Source organism: Falco naumanni, chromosome 1 (assembly GCF_017639655.2).
Source record: "Falco naumanni isolate bFalNau1 chromosome 1, bFalNau1.pat, whole genome shotgun sequence".
NCBI lineage: Eukaryota > Metazoa > Chordata > Aves > Falconiformes > Falconidae > Falco > Falco naumanni.
Window position 1 is genome coordinate 104,103,724 of NC_054054.1, and position 21,169 is coordinate 104,124,892.

Here is a 21,169-nt window from a genome sequence, read left to right on the forward strand (position 1 = left end):
GATGCTTTGTCGTGTTCCCTATGTCCCTTCTGCTGTCACAGAAAGCCAGATGGCCCTTCCGAGCACCACATAAAACTCAAGTAAGACGATGCTTTTCTCAAGCTCCAACTGCTTGGAAGCAATGGTCAAGACTCAGTTCCCTCCGCCTCCCTTCCCCAATTAGTAAGTGACCAGATTTTCCAAACTACTCGGCACAGTATATCCACCCTGCAGGAATGCTGACCAAAAGTGTAACAATCTCAACTGAAGATACAAACTATTTTGGAAAACTCAGCATGTCTTTAGAGAGCAACTAGGGATTGTGCAATGAGCTGTCCAGTGGTTAAATCTGTATACTCCTCAAGTGTTACTTCCATTTAAAGTGGGATCTTGCACCTTGTCCAACCAGGCCGTGACAATATAAAACAATTCAATGTTAGTCTCAAGCTGTAGAACACCGCTGCGTATCAGCATTTTTTGCAGATATTAACAAAAAAATCTTGCTTTCACTGTAATTTTGGCAGCATCTTCAATCAGGGGAGACGCAGGAGTAAGTTTATCAGCTCCGACCAGCAAAAAACTAGTATCTTGCCTCCTGCAGGGACCAGCCTGGATTACTTCAGGAAAAAATGCAAGAAACACTGTACAGGGTTTAAAACTACTGTCTAATCTTAAAACAGTTACCTAAGAAACTTCAAAGGAACTGTTGTTCATCTCATGGATTTCTTTTCTTGTTGCCCACCAGAAACCTTTGGAAATGTTTCTTTGTAGTTCACTCTCAGTACTTCTGGTACACAGGAAGGTATCCGGCGGTCTCCTCTTTTGGCTGGATTTTGGCAGTGGGAAATGCTTTGCTTCAGGAAGTCTTATGATGGTTTTGGATGACAGAGTTGTCTTGGACAGACAAGCCAGTTGTGCAAGGACAAAACAAACCAGCTTTGATTTTAACTTCATAGCCTTCTGTGATTTCATCCTCTCATGAGTCCTTGCTCTTTCACTATGAAGGAGGGTGGGGGAAGCCTGTAAAACACGTCATCTTTGTTGAGATAGAGCAGCAAAGTTTTAGAGAATCTTTTTCTATCAGGCACTGCTTAAATGCAGCACTTTCACTCTTGCCTTATTTGTCTCCTCTTCAGAGCAGGTGGCCACAACCATTCAGGAACGACCTCTGCTGAATAATTTTGGTATTTGAGTGATGCACGCAAATTTCTCATTCGCCATATCTTGGCTGAGGGGGTACAGGTGTATCTTACCACTACAGCTATTCCACTGGCTCAATTCCAACTGTCTTCTTAGTACTGTATTTTCTCTCTCTCTCTCTCTGTATATAAATATACGTATATGTTAAGCATCAGACTGCAATGTTTTATTTACCTGTAAAATGCAACCAGTAACAGACACTTATTAAACAACACCCTGCTTTTATAAACTGATCTAAATTGTCTCCAAACTTACTACACCATTTAAAAAAGGAGTCTCAGAGACATTATACTTTTTAAAAGACAAACACAGCCTGGGGTTATTGCGAAGTGTGAAGTAAAACCATGTTTGAATAGCAATTATAACATTCTCCACTCTTACATGTAAGTATTAGAGGAATACAAATTACTGGGATATAAGGAAGAGGCAGTGCAGTATTCCAGGTAGAGTTTAGCAGACATTTATTTCATGAAAAGCTTCATTAGCTTGAGTCATTTTACATCACATTAGTTTCAGACACGCTGGTTTAGCATATGTTCACTTTCTTCCACTTTTACCTTTCTTTCTTATCTGTCAAATCCTTCCTGAATGCTTTTTCTACGCACCATCATTAGTTTCCATCACCACCTGTTGCATACTACACCATTAAAAGATGCTGATTCAGAAAATACTTCATCTGGCATGAAAGACACCCTCTCAGAGGAAGGCTGGAAGCAGGATTCATCTTAGCTACAGAAAATACATTTTTCTAAAATTTAAAATTACATACCATGCTACATAGAATTCCCTTTCACATCCTTCATGGTACAGGATCTAGTCAACAAAAATCGGTGAAACTTCCGCATCCCCTAGTTACAGAGATCACCATGCTCAAGAGGCAGAGGCCGTCAAGCCATTGTCCTGGTATTCCTGTGTGGAAGCCAACAGCTTTCCACCTAACTATAGCACATCTTTTAATCAGACATCTGGCAGCCCCGTTTCTCCTTTGTGTGGATCCATGCTATCTGCCTCTACTGCAGTCATCTCTCCCTTGATTGCTCCGTCTCCAGCTTTCTTTTTGTTATAGTCCTGCCTTTGTGGGCCATTTCCTACTTCTCGGTTATGGCACTGAGCATGTTTAAACTCCTGCCAATGGAAACTGCAGAGCAGCGAGCCCTCCTGAGAAAACTCACCTGTTTTCTGCTGGTTCAGGCTGTAAGAACTGAGCAGCTGAAAGCTCTGCTTTGGTGTCTGTGCAGACCGGACTTTGAAGATGGCACTCTCGGTTGGCCCTTTGCTGACACCACCCCCCCTGCTCTGGCGCTGTTATTTCAAAGCCTTTCAGAACTGTCTTCTCCCCAAATCCACTCTGAGCAAAGGCAGTGAGTATATACGGTGAGGTGGGCTCAGGAAGCAGCCGGTGTGGAAGACATGCGGCCTCACTCACTCCCTTGGGAGGCTAAGAGGCTTCAGGTTCCCTCGGTGGCTGTTCTGTACATTCAGAATTGTCAGAACAACCTTTTTTTTTTTTTTTTTTTTTTTTTTTTTTAAGATGAAAAAGAGAAACTGAAAGCATCTGGAGGCAAGTCGGCACTTAAACGCTATGAAATAAGCATGCCTTAGGTACTCCATCTTAACTCACCGCAGGACATTTTTCTAGTTCCAAAAGGAATAGCAAGATAATTGAAATCTCACCTGCTCTGGCAACACTATCAGTGAATACCATTGGGAACATTTTTAATTAGCATTTTAATTACCAGCATCTCCTTTGGAGCCCTCTTAAAATCTTTCTAAACAGGTTTGTGCAAAGAGCACCTTACTACTACCTGAAAGTGCAAGGCTGGATCATAGTTCCTTTGGGTTTCCATTCCATCAGTCAGTTTGCTGCGGCGAATGGGCAGTATGGGCATTTACTCTCCTAACCTACGTTAGGAATAGCACCGTAAATCCAAGGGCAAAATTGCAAGGGACAAGCCTAAAGGACACTGTAAACACATCGTGGTCGCTGCAACAATGTGAGTGCTGGACAGTCATAGGATCACAGCATGGTGGGGACCTCTGGAGATCGCCTGGTCCAACCCCCACTAAAGCAGGCTCAGCTAGAGCAGGTTGCACAGAGTCATGTCCAGGCAGGCTTTGACTGTCTCCAGGCAAGGGGACTCTGCAGCCTCTCTGGGCAGCCTGTGACAGGGCTCTGTCACCCCCAAGGCAAAGTTTCTCCTCATGTTCAGAAGGAACTTCTTGTGTTTCAGTGTGTGCCCGTTGCCCTGTCACTGGGCACTACTGAGAAAAGCCTGACCCCATCCTCTTGACACTTGCCCTTAAGTTATGTGTAGAGGCTGATAAGATCCGCTCTCACTCATCAGGGGGAAGCACTGAGCACCAGCAGGAAACGTACCAGCCTGAGAGTTAAGGCAGTCAAGTTTCAAACCCCAGCTGTACCTTGACTAATACACTTGCCTGGGCTTTACGGCCATTAAAAAACCCACAGATGACACTGACCCAACTTACTGAAATACTACTCAGCTGGGGGTTGTTGGTTAGTTACACATGAACTGAGCGTTATGTTCTTCCCTCCTTTCTATTTCATTCTTTTTGAAACAGACATGATCTCATAAAATGGGAGAAGATTACAATACTGGTGCCAGAGCCCTCCTGTCAGTCTCTTCAGAAGCTGAGAAAACTACTGGCACTAGCCCAGGAAAAGCAACAAACAGGACAAGTTTGGATAGCAGCTAGACTTGCAAACCTAAGAGCAATGCAAAGTAAACCCAACATGAAAAAGGATGATGATTGGCAGAGATATGACGACTCGACTGCTGGAAATGAAAGTGCTATGAATAATTAGCCACCTCTGACCCAGGAAAACATTGACTTCATTTGCAGCACAAAACTGATTGCAGATGGTATTGGGGAGGAGAATCAAGCTATTCACTGTGCTTTCCCCTCATCAGAAAAATTCATTTCCTCTCTGCTGTGGAGCAATGAAATACACCTGATTGGATCTGCTGAGACGACTTCCCATACAAGACTGGGAATGAAGAATTAAAAAGCCCATGGGGTGACGCTAAAGGTAATCCTATCAAAACAGTGGGCTAGAGGGGAAAAGGCACATTTATCTCCTATTTTAATAAAGAATTAAAATAAATCCCTTAAAGGAATAAATTTATTTGGACGTTCTTTGAAATCCTACTATCATTGTTGCTGAATGGGATGCTGGATATCAGTGCATGAATGAGCGAGGACATTTCTCATTCCCAGTTGCTCCTCCTGTTTGTTCCCATCACGGCTCACTTCTTCCTACACTGCCAGCTGCTTCCTGCCTGCCTACTCCACTGCCTTCTCTGTGCACCTGCCAGCCCTCTCCCCATCTGACTCACATCCTTGCTGAGTGCTAGTTCTTGTCCAGCCTCATCTGCTGATAGGTCACACCTTCACATGGGTGACAGCTTCATTGCGGGCTCTTAGCACTCCCTGGCCACTGTAATACATCTCCTAGAGCCACGACTCCAAGGCTTGAAAGAGAGAAAAAGCAGATACACGTTCTTCCAGGCTGCTGAGATACCTGTCTCCTGTGTGCTCTTGTCAAACACCTTCACCTTTCCTTGGCTGCTATCAGAAGAGTGAGGCATCTCCGACTGGAAAGAAGCCTGAAGATAGAGAGGAACATTATCGCTCAATTATCTGTTGCCACAGCATTTGGCTAGGGAAGGACAGGACGGAGCAAAGCTTGACTGGGAAGAAAATACAAACAGCCCAAACTAACCGTCTCTCTGGCAATCTCCATGGCCTTCCGCACATACAACCTGTTTGACATCTGCAGGTGCTTGCTGGAAAGCAGATATTCCAGCCCCTCTGTTGAATGCTGCCTCAGAACACAGGAGTCTGAACACTGACTTTCCAAGGCCTTTAGAAATAAAGTCTAAGAGCGAGGAGGAGGAGGAGGAGAAGGAGGAGGAGGAGGAGGTATTTGGATCCTTTCCTTGCACCTCTGCAGTATTATTGGAGGGCAGATATTTCTCACATCAGAAAGAAAATTAGGCACCTTAAAGTAGGCAGTTCAGCTTGATTTTAAGGCAAGTTTGCAATGCCTAAGAAGCTTAATGTACTTAGTTGCAGTTAAAGTCTGCTCTAGAATTGTCGGGATCACAAAAAACCAATCACTTGTCAAAGCAGACCCATCCTGTGACTACTTCCCTCCTCTAGGCAGCTACAGGCTCTCTACTAGATCTTTCTCTTCACTTGAGCTTTTTTTTTGTTAAACATGTGTTTTTCATGGATCATCAGCAAATGTAAATCTTTCTCCTTTCCTACCATACCTTGCCCTTAAAAACAGAGAAAAGTTCCTTAATAAAGCTGGCAATTCCAGGCAACCCCAGTGAGCATAAAAACATTCTTCTCCCCCAGCCACAGATGACTGACTTCCTTCAAAGCCACCAGTGTCTGTGCTTCTGTCCTGTTGTTTCTGTCGCTCTCACCCTTCCCAGCAGCCCTGTGAGCCTCTGGTAAACTGCTGCAAAGAACATCAGTCATCGCACTAAATCGGGAGACGCAGCCCCCCGAAGACAACATGACAGTGTTTAACAATACAAACAATTTACAGGAGAAAGCAACTGGTATGAAAATAACTGCATCTGCTTCGCCATCAACGTTCTCCCACTTGCATGCGCATAGTGGAGATGATGATGAATCACATTTAATCACATGCTATTAGAGGAGGATCAGACCACACAGTGTGACCAGGTTAATAGGTTGGAAATGTGCATATCTGATGCCCAATTAAAACAATTCTAAAAATAGAACCGCAATTTTCTTTAGGAGCTATGCCTCCTCACTTCACAGATCAGGCCAGCAGCTCTGTCTTCCATGACTTCCAGGCAAACAAAGGGCCAAAGAAAAGTAATTCCCTTGCTCAGAGCTTACCATGCAATTCCCATTGAATTATCCTAAGTTACCTACACTAATTGGCAGGACAACTAACAGAGACTGCTGGCTTGCAGAAGCTTTTGTGGTAAAAATCAGATCATGAACATAGTTTTCTAGGATAAAATATTGGCTAAACACAATCTAGCTGCCATTAAACATGCTCTAGCTGAATCATCCCTAGTCATTCCTCATACAAAAACTGGACTAATATGTTTACTGTAAAAAGACCTGTATTACCTAGCGAGCATTTCTCATCAATGACCTCTCCTCTTCACCTCTATGCTCACACCCACATACCTCTCCAGTACTACCACAAGGCTGTCCTCCTGGAACGCTCTGAAAAATAAGAGATGGGGAGTCTGTTCCTTTATACTGTGATCCACATTTTATTCCATCCACTACCAGATGAATCCACAGAGTTATCTAGATGGGTTGAAGAAATGCCTTTTCACCTGGTTTTACTGAGGAAATAGTCTCAGCAACAACTCAGGTGTCCTTTTTCACTTCATGTCCTCTTTGACTACGGCTCTGTTTGCTCCCAGCTCTGACACACCAGTTCCAGTGACATCTCCTCTGCGGTGGGTTGTCAATACACAAAAAGAACAAGTTAATTCACTGAAAATGTAACCTATAAAGGCAAAAAGTGATGAAGAAGTTAACAGGTGTGATATCTACCAGACTGAAGATTAAGGAGTACTGCCAGACTTGCATTTCTTTAAGTGATGTTTTCATTCAGCAGGATAGAGATATTCCTGAAAAAAAAAATGCCTACAGCCAAGATTTTAAAAATTAGGTGCCTAAGATTAGGCTCCTAAACCCATAATTAAGTCTTTAAGTAAATGGCCTGATTTTATTGAGTGTTGAACACACAGCTGCTCAGACCGGCTGCATTAGCAACAGAGGCATGCAAGGTACTTCGGAAAAAAGGAATGAAGAAAAAAGTGTTAGACACTTAGGAGGGTACATTATGGTGGAATTAAATCACTAGCTTGAAGTCAGTACTTTCAAAAACGGTCACCTTCATCCTTAATACATCAGTTTCAAGCCTAATGCCCAACACATTAAATACTGAAAAGAAAAATGGACCTGCATACCTGAATGCATGAATTTACCTTTCAATTCCATTTTAAAGCATTTTTCATAACATAGAAAAAATATTCACTGTAGGAAAAAAACCACCACAGTATATGAGCAGGTAAAGTCGGATCTTAGTACCACGATAGCAGCCAAGTCCTGTACAGGTCAGATTTGCGCCTTGTAGGGAATCTCCCGATTTTACACAGGCAGCGTACCCTCCCCGAGCCCTGCTCTAGCTCCATCGGCAGGGTTAGGCCTACTGGGATCCAGTCACATTCCAAATTTGTGTACACTTAACAGTGCAGTTACAAAGGCCCTTCCTACAATGGGATTTGACAGCACTTTACATTAATCTCTCCAAATTACAGCCATTTTATTACTGCAGGATACACAGTCAATTTACATGCTAATAACAAAACTGTTATGAAAACATTAAACTACACAAAGAGAGATCAACGCAGTTTTGGTCAGCTATACAGCATTAGGATCAAGAGTCTTTTCATATCCACCTTTGTTTCCCTTATAAACAAAAAAGCTTTCTAAGAACCTTTCCAAGGCTTTATTGGATTACAATGAAGATAATTTTAGAACGGAGATGAATGCAGCAGCTCCCTTGTAATGGAATGCAGCCAGTTCCAGCTACTTGAATGCCAGAACAACTTGGCAGAGACACACAGACATTGTTCTTTTATCTTTTTTTTCACCTGTCTCAAGGGAGGAGGTGACTTCTCTGTGGGTCCCCGGCACCCTCACAGGCAGCAGTAACCAGCAGTAGCACAGGCAGGGCAGCAGAACCAAGTACTCGAAGGAGGCCTGAAGGGTGAACAACATTTGCAAAAAACCAGAAGGATCTCGGAAGAAAACTTTTGCCATAAAAGTTTTGTGATAATGGTGGATTTTTAGGTTTCTTCATTATTTTGGAATTCACTTCAACAGACACTGCATCTGCATTTTAGTGTGAGGAGGGGAAACTAAAAAGGCAGAGATGATGGATCTACTGCTAAGAAAAAACTAATGTCAGCTACAGCATAAATTTGGCTGATCTGGCCTTTCTGTCCTCATATTATGCTATTGTCAGGCAGACGGTGTCTACTTCTTTTAGCTTCCTTTGCAAACAGGAATTGGTGAATTATTCTACAGATTCTAAGCTAAGAGGACATATATATGTAATGATAAAGGCACTAGAGGAATCTCTAGTCACTAGGCAATGGAGGGAGTACAAAGGAAGACAAGTGCAGGTAAGATGAGCAAGACAGAATTCAGCTAATTCTTCTGCAAGAGAATAGTAAGAGGGGAACCACCAATTTTTTCATCGATGCAGTACTGCCACAGGCCACCTGCGAAGGTGCTATAGACTCCCCCAGTGGAAGTTAGGAATGAGTTCCTAAAAAAACAGCCATCAGGATTGGTACTGTCAGAACTGATCCAGCCTCAGCACAGGTCCCTCAGAATGACAACAGCAACCCTGAGCCTTTCTCCCAAAGGTAAATGACACTCTGGACACCGATGGCTCCATCCATGGCATTATAAAGGATCACAGCTCTTCTGCAAAATATTTTGCAAAACACAGTTCAGCTGCACAAGTGATGAGGGTGAAGAGGAGTAAAATACAAGATCTTCTTAGCAGAGAGCAGCCTAGACAGAATATATAAATCTGTAGCCTGGAAAGCTGTGGTCTGCCATCTGCACGCCTTCAGCCACCGTACAGAAAGATTTCTCAGGTGCTGCAAACCCCCTTTCAGACCAGTGCATGGGGCTACTTGTTTGGGAAGGAGAGGGGGAGGGAGACAAAAAGTTACATGAAACGTCTTTGATAAAGTTCTGCTGATAGCAATCTCACACAACATTACCGGTGGAAGGAATCACTCTGGAGAAGCAGTTACACGCCATGGTACTGTTGTACCTAAGGCATGTCCTGCCCACCTGATGTCTTCACAGGTGTTCAGCAGAAGCTAGAAATAATCACGACTTGAAGGCAATTTTTATGCCAAGCAGAGTTCTTAAACTTGTTTAAAAAAATATCCACATAAACAACACTAAAGGTCAATACCAATCACCTGTCCCTGCTCTGGGGAATGAGGAAAGGGGAGGAAAAGATCAAAGTCATTACCTGCATGGACTTAGAAAATCACACCTTTTGGAGCTGTTCCAAAGTGTCTCTTACCCACTGTTTTGGTTGGAAAGAGCAAATAAGAAATGTTAAAGGTAGGAAAGGAATATCTGAATGCTTACAGAAAATACAGCTTGTTCGATTGTAATTCATTTGATGGAAGGGACACAGATTCCAAGCAGCCTGAATGCTGCAGAACACACTAACCAGCAGCTAGCAGCAGCAGCTCTTTCCAAACTAGATAAAGCAGCAAATTTAATAACTTCTTTAAGGCCTCCACTTTTTTCTTACTTCTACTCCGTTGGAACCATAGAAAATAACTGGTATTTCAACCGATGCCTAGAAAGAACTTTTCTTCCTTTGCTGGCCATGTGACAGGACTCTGTGACTTCCTCCAATACAGCTTTTTGACGCATGCAAAATATGTAATGCCTTAAGTTCCTCCAGCACTAAGGAACTGCTGTGTTAACCCCTCAGCGCAGAAGCTGGTGCCACCTGCTAAGAAGCAAATTCAAGACATGCAGAGAATTTTAAGAGATTCTACTCCTTTTACATATCCTTGCAAGGAAGTTTTATCTTTATTTAAGACACAGAGCCAAAGAGATAATGGGAACAGTTTCCTGGCTTTAGAGGCAGGGCCTCCCAGGGCTGTTTCACGCAGGCACCGCACTTTCGCATGACCTCTAAGTCAGCAAGACAGAAGACAATGCAGCTACAGGGATACCCAGGCACAGCTCAGAGCATCCAGTCTTGCTAAAATGCTGAAAAAAAAAATAACAAAAATAGAAGTCCTCCCCCCTTACATCACAAAGAAAAGAGAGAAGCATTTGAAAAGACGGAATTGAACTAGTCAGCACGATCCTGCTAATTTCTAAGCACTGACTTTCACAAAGGAGATACGAGTAGGAGTAGGAATGAGTTTGTCACGGACTTCACGTACCATCCACAGACCAGCATTTGGCATCTCTTGCTCATATGTCAAATACATACCTCCGCAGTATTCCAGATACAGTTTCTGACTTATTTTTTTTAAGAAGAATTTAATGCTGACTTAACAAAAGTGATAAATAGATCATCTGTTTAGAGGGCAAATCATGAACATACCAGTAGCGAAGTACTATCAAACTGCTTAAATTCTACCATAACTGAATAAAGGGAAAAATGATTCTCAAGATCTTGGCCTGTCTGCCCAAGTTTCAGGGAACCAGCTGTGGTGTTGGGAGCATCTTTTTTGGTTTTGCAATGCGTTTGCAGCTGTCAACGATTTCAGCAATTGCAAACTGTATCTCTAGAGTTTGGCAACACAGGTAGAATCTTGTGATTTTATTACTGATCCTCCGAGCTCTGTAAATCCAAGCTTAACACCTTTCATAGTATCAAGTTACCTTATAAAATTAATTCTTTACCAAAACTAAATCATTACCTAACAGCAGTATTTCGAGACAATCTCAGAATTAGGCTGTACATAAATATACATGTCTACATAATGTGTACAAGAGACGAGGCAACGCAGATCTTTATGGTGGTATGCTTATATGCAGCTTCTGAGAAATTCTAATAATATGCTAAGGAAGGATCTGGCACTGCTGTCACCAGCAAATATCATAGAATTAAACAAAATCAAAATAATCTTATTGCCTCTGATGTGCACTTTTCACCAAATTCTTCATCAGTTTCTGGGCATGAAGTGATGTAACAGTAAATGGTGTCTGGTGAAGGTGCTGTACAACATGTTGTACAATATATTGTATTGGTGAATGTCACCTCACCTCAGAATTTAATTTTTGACAAAGTAGCTGTTTGCCAGGGCCATGTGGGTATCGCCAAACAGCACACGCGGTACAGTAACAGTGTACCAGATGAATCACAGGCTCTTGCAAGTCCCACCTCAAGTGTGCAGTGCCTTAAGAAGGCCTTAAAGAATGTTTTTAGGCTTCCCAAATTCATCCTACAGTGAGACATAGGTGCAAAGTGAATTTTTCTCCCTCCAGGTGAAAGACAAATGCTACAAATGTCACCAGGTCTGCTGAATATAAGCAATAGGTTTCAATCCGAACATTGCTACCTGGTAGTTCAAAAAATAGCCTGAAAAATGTTAAGACAAGCACTTAAGACCTCTACAAGCTGAAGTGTCCATATCCAATAGTAAAAGTCCTTTGTTGGACATGGGTTCTCTGACACCAAATGAAATTCAAAAAAGTCAGTGATATAAAGGCTTTGGCTAGTTTTTACAACCAGAAGTTGCTCAGTCTTTCAGAATACCAACAATACCAACTTAAAGACAAGCATTACACTCTTTCTGAGTATCACAAAAAAGTTTCTCTGTTATTTCCCATAACGGCATAAACCCTGGCCAAATTTCACAACCTGCATTTAAGTCAGGTTTCAGAACAGATTTTTTTAAAAAATGAGGGAGAAACAAAAACCTGCAGTTGGTGAATTACATTATTTGTAATGACACTAGATACTCACAGTCGTTACAGGAATATTGTGCTTTATCATCCTTATGATTTACTGGGAGAATCAGGTAAGATTCAGAATACTTCACAATTTACTTGCTATTGTCTTCCTCAGGCTTTGGCTGGTGCTGCTGGTGACACCACGTCAAACAATGGAAGTTGGCCGTCACTTCCTATTTGGCACCTGGCATGATATCCTGACAACAGGTAAGACCCAAAGTCTTATGCACTTTAGTGATAAGAGCAGGTATTACTGTTCGCTCACAAGAGGAGATACTTGCAAGGCCTGAGGATATGCTGAAGAGCCTCAAAGGACTAGAAAGAGTCCATTAACATATTGTATATAAAACAATCACAACCCTTCCCTCTTGAATCTGATACTAACTTTGATAGTTGCTGCTTCTCTTGGTCATTTCAGACAACTGGAAACACTTCTTGTACTATCTCTGTTTTCCAAATCCTACAGGCAAATCTTACCCTGCTGAGAATTCCTAGGCCTCCCTTCCTCATCTCCATGAGACATTCTGCCTTAAATGCTACTGTCTTGTTTCGGTTAGCAGTCGTGCCTGTGACAGCTCTATACACTGCCTTCTGGAGCTCCCCAGCTCCCCAGAATACTCGTGCCCGTTTTGCAGATGGGGGAGGGTTGCCATATGCCAATGCAGTAGCAATTTTTGACTCACAGTCAAACGCTCCCAAAAAAAGTCAGTACTCAGGATTTGCTGCCATATGGAGGAATTGTTATTTGGCCTTTTCTCTAGCTGTATCTCATTAAGCAAAAAGGCAAGAAAAAGGAGAGGACATTCTTTTCTTCTTTGGAAATCTTGCCCCAGAGTTCATCTTCATTTGAAAGACAGTGTTCATTTCTGGTACCTAGAAAACCAAGTCAGAGCAGAAGGAAGCTGCAAGACTCCAAGTGACTGAGGACAGTGTTCTGTCCAATTTGACAGGTTTTCAAATCTTTTACCCTTTGAGTGTAACTTCTTTCAGGGAAGAGGAAGAAGTATTAGAGAGCTAGGACTGGTTCTACTGGGCTCAAAAAGACCAGAGTAGAAAAAGAACAGCACCTTCCACAAAATCTGCAATGGTGCATTACAGTAAAGCTGGTTTATTACCTCCATATACTGCATCATTTGGAAGGCATCACTAATAGCACTTCCCTGATCCTTGTGTGTTCTGCAGTCTGTTTTGCTCAATATGTGAAGTTTGGTTAATCTGAGACTTTTCTGGGATTTTGCCTTAATTTTTTAATAGAAACTGATGTGGTCATTAGCAGAATGCAGACATTTGAGTTTTAACTTTACAGAGCCGATATCATGGCAAGTGTACAAACAGGAAAGCAAGCAGATACAGGTTTAAAAGTTACATATATAGAAACCTCAAAGCCTCTCTGCTTCTTTACGATCTTCCTCAATGTAGAAAGACGTCAGGAGGAAAAAACCTCCTCCAAAGACACCAACAAAAGTACAGATGATAAAGCTGTACTGCATGCTCCAGAAACTCCACTGGAATGAGCGAGCATTCTTGTCCTGGATAGCATTGGAGATCTAGGGAGTGAACAAGGCTGTCATTAATCTGGGATAACATCATCATTCTCTCTTGGTTTAGAAAGACTGTTTACAGTGTAGTCCTTGAAAAGAATAAAACTAGGCAGATAGGGATGAAACGCCTGCTACCGCAGTTTGTCAAACCCAGTACTCAATATACCTGTCCTTCACTGCTGACCAGCTTCCATTTGGTCAAGGAATCTCATGTTCTTTTACACCTTCAGTGTGTCCAGCCATAAGAGCAGGAAATCCTGCAACCAACGTTCATAATGTTTGGTAAGCATTAACTCATCTTACCATTTCCTAGCCCATCTCCAGATAGCTAGCATATAGGAGAGACATTTGGCAATGACCTTTATCATTTCTTGATGTTACTCGATAGCTTTATACCTCCCTAATCAGCATCAAATGGATAGAAATAGGGGGTTAGCATCCATACAGGCACAAGCAGCAACACTCAAAAAGGGAAGAGCTGGGAACCAATTTGAGACAAGAGTGGAGTCTGCTTTTGAGCCAAAAGGCATTTGAGGAGTCATGGAGTGACATTATGAGGAACTGGGAAGAAGAAGATACCAGGCAGCTGCTTTTTGCACTGGCTGGAGGATGAGGTCGTAAAAGCTATAAATGATACAAATAAATTTTATTTTTGTGGACAGAAAGAAAAGCTGATTTCAAGAAACTCAATAATATTCAACACAACTCAGGAACTTGAAATCTCTTTTTAGCATAAAGATATATGTTGAATGCAGTCACTTTTATTCCCACATTTGTTCTTGATATTTAGAATATACTGTGTGACTTGAAATACACAAATATGAGACTCTTCAACTTTTTCTGGGTTTCGTATGATTATTTATGACAGTATAGGCAGATAAGAGCAAGATCAACTCTAAAGGGGCACCTAGGGACTATAGCAAGCATAATCACCAAAACACAACCCCATGCATTTAATTTTAAAATGCTTAGTAAGAAAATCTCTGGAGCACAGATGGAGGAAAAAGAGACTCTGAAAAAGACTATTTCTTGACTCTCCAGCTGGTTTTTAAGCCAAAGGGTTAGCTGAAGCAGGTTAGTAAACAATAACAAGACATGAATGCAGAAGATCTGGTGTTTAATCAATAGCGGACATGGGCCACATTGGTGTGTCGGTTCACAGCAGCATTCCAGGAGTCAAACGTTATGCTCATTGCACAGGACCCCACTTGGACATACAGCAATTTTATTCCTGGATTTATTGTCTCTGTTCTTTGCAAAGTTGCAAGGTTACGTGAGGTTAATCTCATCTGTATAAGCTTTTTTTGTCTTTACACTTTTTCAGGTAGCTGCTATTTAATGCAACTGCATGCAAGGTACTGCATAAGAAGTATTCTACACAGTCACTGGCAGGACGCAGCAGCACATCCAGCAGGCAGGCTTAATTCTATCAGTGCCTCAAAGATGGCAAAGAATGGTGGGTGACAGACGCAAACATGTTAAACTCTCAGGCAGGAAGCATAAATCAATAGAATAGTCAAAGGGAGAATGCACAAGACATATTTCAGCTTTCAAGAAACCTCTCATTTTTGCATATAATTTCAGCCATTTTTCATGACACAGGGACTTTGGTTATTATGTTCCCCCATGTGTAGAGCTAGATCAGTGCGGGGGCCATCGTTTTCTAATACACATCAATGAGCACAGCAGCCTCTTCATTTGCCAAAAAAAGACAGCAAGCAGGAGGAATCTCTCCTGGACAGCCCTCTCTGCCAGACAGATTACACAGCTGAGACTGGTTTTCACCCAGTTGAGGACAAGGGGATCCCCTGTCTGGCTGGACCAGCAGCAGCTGTGCCTGCAGGCACCACTCACTCGGCAAGTCTGTCTGGCCCAGTCTAACCTTAACACTGCTAAAGAACATATATTCCTGAGGTGAACTTCTTAAAATAAACTTCCATCTAAACAAAACTTTAAAACAACAACAACAACTCACTCTCTCATGTCCAGTAAAGCAGAAAAATCAGAGTCGGTGACTGACTGCTTAGCTACTGTGTGCAGAATCACTGTGTCTTAGATAAAAAATAATGAAGGAAGGAAACAACACTGCCAGACATCATCAATTGGAACTAAACCAAATGAACTTCAAGGAGAAAACAGTACTAGGCTGCTTTGTCCAGAAGCACTTATGATCAAGTTGGTGTAGGAAGAACTGAGAAACTGGGTCTCAAGCAATACGGGAATCCAAGGGTAAGGTGATTTGAGACCAGAGCTTTGAATGCCAAGTAGTATCAAAAGGCAACCATTGCAGTTACTCTTGTTCTGATTTTCAAGAGACCATTGACTAATTACAAGATTTCAAACTTCAACATTTGAACTAAGAGTCTTAGCTTTTTATGGTGTTTGATTAATTTCCATAGAACTCCTCACAAACTTAGCAGAAAGTGCTTAAAGCCTAGTAAAATACCCACAACACCATCTTTGCAAAAATGTATGCCTTCAAAAATATATGAGTTTGCAAATATAAAATCAGAATGAATTTCTACATGCTGCATGGAACTGCTCACATGTATAGGCACAGGATTATATTCTACATACGCGCAGTGTCACAGGACCAGAAGTTTCATGCAAGCAAAAACGTTTAACAAAATGTCTCTGTATTCTAGTATCAAGGCCGCCAATTTGAGTGATTTCTGGGTTTGGACCAGGAAGTGCCTACAATTCTGTGAGTGTCTGTCAGTTTCTAGAAGTTTGACCCGAAGGAAAGCTCAGTAAGCAGACAGTGCACTTACAATCCCAATGAGATATGGGCTGCCCGCATCTCCCAGCAAATGGCTCACCAAAATCTGCAAGGCAATAGCCGTAGACTGCCGTCTTGGTGTCACAACATACTGAAACAAAACACAACCCACAAGAGAACAAATATTAATAGAGTGAATCTCACGAATGGCCAGCTGCTTGCATAACATCCTAGAGAGGTGAATGTATTCATTTTTATGTATTTCATATTCAAGCACTTCTTATACATTTGGAGACAGAGAAGTTATTCTGAGCAAAAAAAGTACACTGGATGTTTTGTTAAGGAAAAAAACATGCAAGAAAGAAACACAGAAGGGGGAATGACAATAAAGTAAGAAAAACATGACTCCCCTGCTTCCATTTGTAGCCTCACAGCAGCTTGTACAGATTCACTTGGCCACACAACTAACAGAAACCTCCAGCCAGCAACCCTTGCAGTCATACTGATTTACTAATGAGGGGATTCAGCAAGGACAGCCTCTGAGAAAAATCTCTTACGACACTGTGTTGGCAGACACAATCTAGACTGCTGGGGGGGCAACTGAGATACCTGGAACCTGAAGTAGCTGCCATGGCTGCAAAGGATGTCAGCTGGGATGTTGCAGACCATGTGAAGACAGAGGGAGGGGACTCAACCTGTCAGACCAGAAGGTGACCGATTGTCCTTTGATGGCAGATGTTTGCTGCTTGCTACTGGATAGCACCTGAGATATAGCTACACTAGTAACAATACATCCAAATGATTATGCGTTTGAGTGCACACAGTTTAAATAAGTTGGAGAAGATGTGGCGCATAACCAGAACGTGGCAAAGTATCACGTGGATCAGAACTACTTTTTAAAATGAAATAGTCATTTTGGGGTAATAAGGGCTTTCTGTCTGTGCTACTGAAGATCAGCTGTGCCTGAAGAAGTACAGTATGATTCTATGTAATTTGTGTCTCTCTCTTTCAATAATACATTTATGCAAAATGCATTGACAAGTTAGAATGAGACAGAAGTAATTTTAAACCTTCATACCTTTGTTTTCCAACCACTTGCTCATATCAGACACCAAATGTTTAATATTCTCCCAGTCCTTTATTCCCCAACTTGGGTTTTTTTGGAAACTGATCTGAACATCACTTAGGGTGTCTCAAACACTAATTAACAGGGTGACTGGTGTTCTACCAAGAGACAAATTCAAGGTATATAACCTGTATTGTGGCTCTATATCTGCCTTCAAGGAAATACTAACATGCATTCCAAATTGGGTTTAGAAGAAAAAAAAGACCCTGCTTTCACATTTAACTAAACTTTGTGGTTTGTGAGGCCTCAGAATATTAGATAAAAAAATATTTACCTACCACTAAGATGCAGCTGAATCACAGCAGCAACTTTAATGCCACATCTTTAGGGTGAGTGGAACTCCATTAATTAAAACAGATGAGTAAGGAAGCAATATTGTGCAAGACATGAAGGTTAATTACTCTTGTAAGAATGAGAGTGAAAAACACTTCAGTGCCACATGCAGTCAGGACCTATACATACCACGAAGTTACAGCATTTTAGCTATACTGAAACTATGAGTTCTTAGTACAGATGCAGAAACGGGAAGGACAATAAGCTATATATATGTAATGGTTGGCATTCAAGGGCAGATTGACAGAGGATTCTGTAGCGCTGCATTCCTTCCCCTCATGCAGCCCTCCATCTGCAGGAGCTACCATTACATACATGCATGACATACCATTCTTGGTATGAAAAGCGGCGCAGGTATAGAATCAAAACACCTAAAAAAAATTTGTTTTGATAAAAACTCATTCATAGAATAACGTAGGATTTACATCTTGTAGATTTAAGTATCATACCAAGCTTTTTCCATCGCTATGGTTTTCATGCTGTATGTCTCTCTGTCACAAACCTATTTCGACCATTTTCTTTCATGTTTGCCAAGACGTACATGCTGCAGAGTCTTTTCCTAAATGCAGCTTTTCTGGGGGGGTACCAATTTGGATAATTTTTCTCAGCAGGGTCACCTATTTTCACAAGGCTTCTATGAACTCAAGTCTTCCTGAGGCGTCCAACGCTTTATCAAACTTGGTTGAATTCTATGGTTTCAAAACTTAAAAAGAAAGCAGACACAGACTGCAGCAAACCTTGTTTTCATAAGAAGTGTGGCTATGAATCCCATTTAGATTTAACAGAACATTTGATCTAAAATGAGAAAAAAAATAAAAACATTTTCCCCAACACAAGTAGCAAAAATTATAGCCAACTTGGCTATCTGGCCTCTTGTCTCTGCCTAGCAAACCCTTCTTTTAGCCAGAGTTTCCTAAGCAGTAACATGCCTTACACCCCGCTGGAATGCCAGAAACACAGCAATGAGCAGTGATGTCCTTTTTTTCTACAGTCAAATTTCCTCTGTTCAGAGAGGGAGTTTCTCAAGAGCTCATATAACTCATTCCATTCAGTGGGAGCCTTTCGGTACTGCTTACCCTACTGCAAGCAGTTTCAGTAAAGACCCAGTCCCCACTGGCTATGCCCTTCTTAGCCAGAAATGGCCACAAACTTGGATACACAAATTGCTCAAAATCTTAAAGCAGCATCTTTGCACCCAGTACGAGTACTGTATGTGATGCGGTTTTATTAAAAGTCACAGAGTCTTTCCTTACTTTGTACACACACAGCTATCTTGTACCCTTTTCCATTCCTAGTGTCTCCAAAGTAGATATTCTTACTGTGGATGGAATATTTATTTTTCATTAGGAATATTTAGATAGAGTTCTTCAACAAGAATAAATATTAAAACAGGGGTGTCCTGGAAATCTCTTCAGTTACTGAAAACCACTTGAATGTCATGTTGCCATCACACTGCATCCAGTCCCCGGCCAGTGTAAGAATGGAGTCACGTGAGGCTGGCTGATCTGGAAGCTGAAATCCTTGTCATCCATGGGACGAGGGAACAGTCCAACAGCTCCTCCTCACTGTGGTCATGGCACACTTTGGCCTAGAATGAGGGCATGCAGTCTACCCAAGGTTTGTTTTCTTTCAGAACTTTCCCGGAGTACCAGTTGAGCATCTGCATTTTGGGGGCAGGCTCTTGTACAGAAAGAGAGATGAAGAAACTACAGCAGAAGGCTGTACTGGACTGAAGACTGTCAGTTCTTGGCTCTCCAAGAGTATCATGTCATCTGTCCTAGATAAAGATTTATTTTCTTTTATTGATAATGACAGGCTGTGTTTGAGAAATACAAATCAGATATTGTTATGCACTTAACGTATTGTGGATGTTGCAGGCATTAGAAAAGATAAATTCGTTTTCACTCTTTCTGTGTCGTGCATCACTTCCTTACCACATTTATTTCATATCTCTTATCTGTAACTACAAGAGACACATGGAACAAAGCTGTAACAAGAAAAATGGAAGAGAAGGATAAGACGCTTCCTATAGTTACGAGGCTCATACAGACTCTCCCTGTGCTATTATTCAGGTTCTCCTGCACAATGGAAACCATATGCAAGAGCTCAAAGCACTGTAGAATTAACTAAGAGAAAAAGAAACCAAACACTCCCCCACACAGGGACTTTGAAATAGCCACAGCATCCTGCCTGCCCGCAGTGACTGCCCATTACCCGTGCCATGTCAGCGATGCAGATGACATCCTACACACTCATCTCCTAGGAGATCCCAGCCCAGATGCCTGGACAGGTAAGCAGGGTGCCCCAAACAGGTATAGTTTGCAAACCCAGTCATGCTGTCTCTGAGGTTTTAGAGATCCTCCTGCAGATGACGTGACAGAGCTGTCATCTAAAAAAGCAGATGGAAGAGACAGCTTGATAAAGGCTCCTACACCTCCAAGAGCACTTCCAAAGACAGGGACATGTTGGTAGCCTTCCCAAACCCTGTATCACCTTCCAGTTCCAGCACCTCCTACACTATTAGCTGCTAAAAACTTAAAAGACAGTGTCATTACCTCACAGATGGCAAACATATTTCATACGGGACGCTCCACGTACAGCCTCCCAGTAAGCCAGCGTATTGTAAGCAAGGCAGCTACAGCACTTCTCCACTTGCACATTATGACTGTAGTTGTACAGTAAATAATTTCATGTTTACAGCTGAATAAGAGGCACAAAGATTGCTACATGCAATGCATCTTGATGTATTAGCCACAAAGACAGTCCTTATCATTCAGTCAGCATCTTCCTTTGTCTTCATCTCCACAGGTTGCAGGATAAATGAATTCCTAGCTACATTGTCTGGCTAGTAGTACCATGCGGGAAGAAAGAAAAGTCATTTCCATGGCAAAATAAGAACACGCATTAGCAAATCCAGCCACATTATCAAAAATTCTACCAGTTCACGCAGGAAACAATGCAAAAAGAGAAATTACTGTTGTTATCTATGGCACCCTTCAGTCAATGTAATAGCAGTAATACAATGAACCCACAGGTTTTCAGCAGGACGAAACACAACTCCCAAATAAGATTGCCACTGAATGAGCAGAGAGCCACAAATTCAACTGAATTCCATTATTTTCCTGATAAAACAATCAGTAACATTTAGAATCCAACAGATCCAACCCAAAGCACATTCATGGTAATACACTGAATGCTCCCAGGGGGAACACACCACTACAGAGCTGTGCTCCACCGAACTTTTCACCTTCCCACTTGCTACCAGCTGACGCAATATTGCTCATACCTAAAGCCAAAAGATTCTAAAATAAATACAAATGAGGGGTGTCAGTTACTCAGGAGACAAGAACTTCCTCCCTTGCAGTATGATGTAGTATTCCCTAGGCAAGCTGAGGTCTGAGAACTGACCTGAATGAAAGCACAGCTCCTTGCAGCCTTTGCAGTTTGCGTTCAGAAAGGAATTGAAGGAAAGAGCTGACAGTAAACACCTGCTTTAGTTTTCCCAACCTATATCAACTGTATCTAAGTCAGTGATGTCACCTTCCTCTTTAACAACCACAGAGGTGAGAATTAGAATGCAGATGTAAGAGTTCCAAGAAAAGTAAATTGAGAAACTTAAAACAAATCCTTCAGTAATACCTCAACTGATGCAAAAAAAATGCTAATTGTAACAGTACTCATTCTGTTGCAAAACCCCAGTGATTTCAGAATAAAATGAAA

General features: G+C 41.8%; 1 protein-coding gene across 1 annotated transcript in view; it reads right to left on the reverse strand.

Moving 5' to 3' along the window:
- Positions 1-1,623: 1,623 nt before the first annotated feature.
- Positions 1,624-21,169, reverse strand: part of SPNS3 (sphingolipid transporter 3 (putative)) — a 40,309-nt gene continuing 20,763 nt past the window's right edge. Inside the window, exons 10-11 of the mRNA XM_040613710.1 lie at positions 16,043-16,141; positions 1,624-13,277 (exon numbers count right to left, since the gene is read on the reverse strand). Coding sequence (XP_040469644.1) covers positions 13,110-13,277; positions 16,043-16,141 — 267 coding nt within the window. The 3' untranslated portion in view covers positions 1,624-13,109. The remainder of the gene's footprint in view (positions 13,278-16,042; positions 16,142-21,169) is intronic.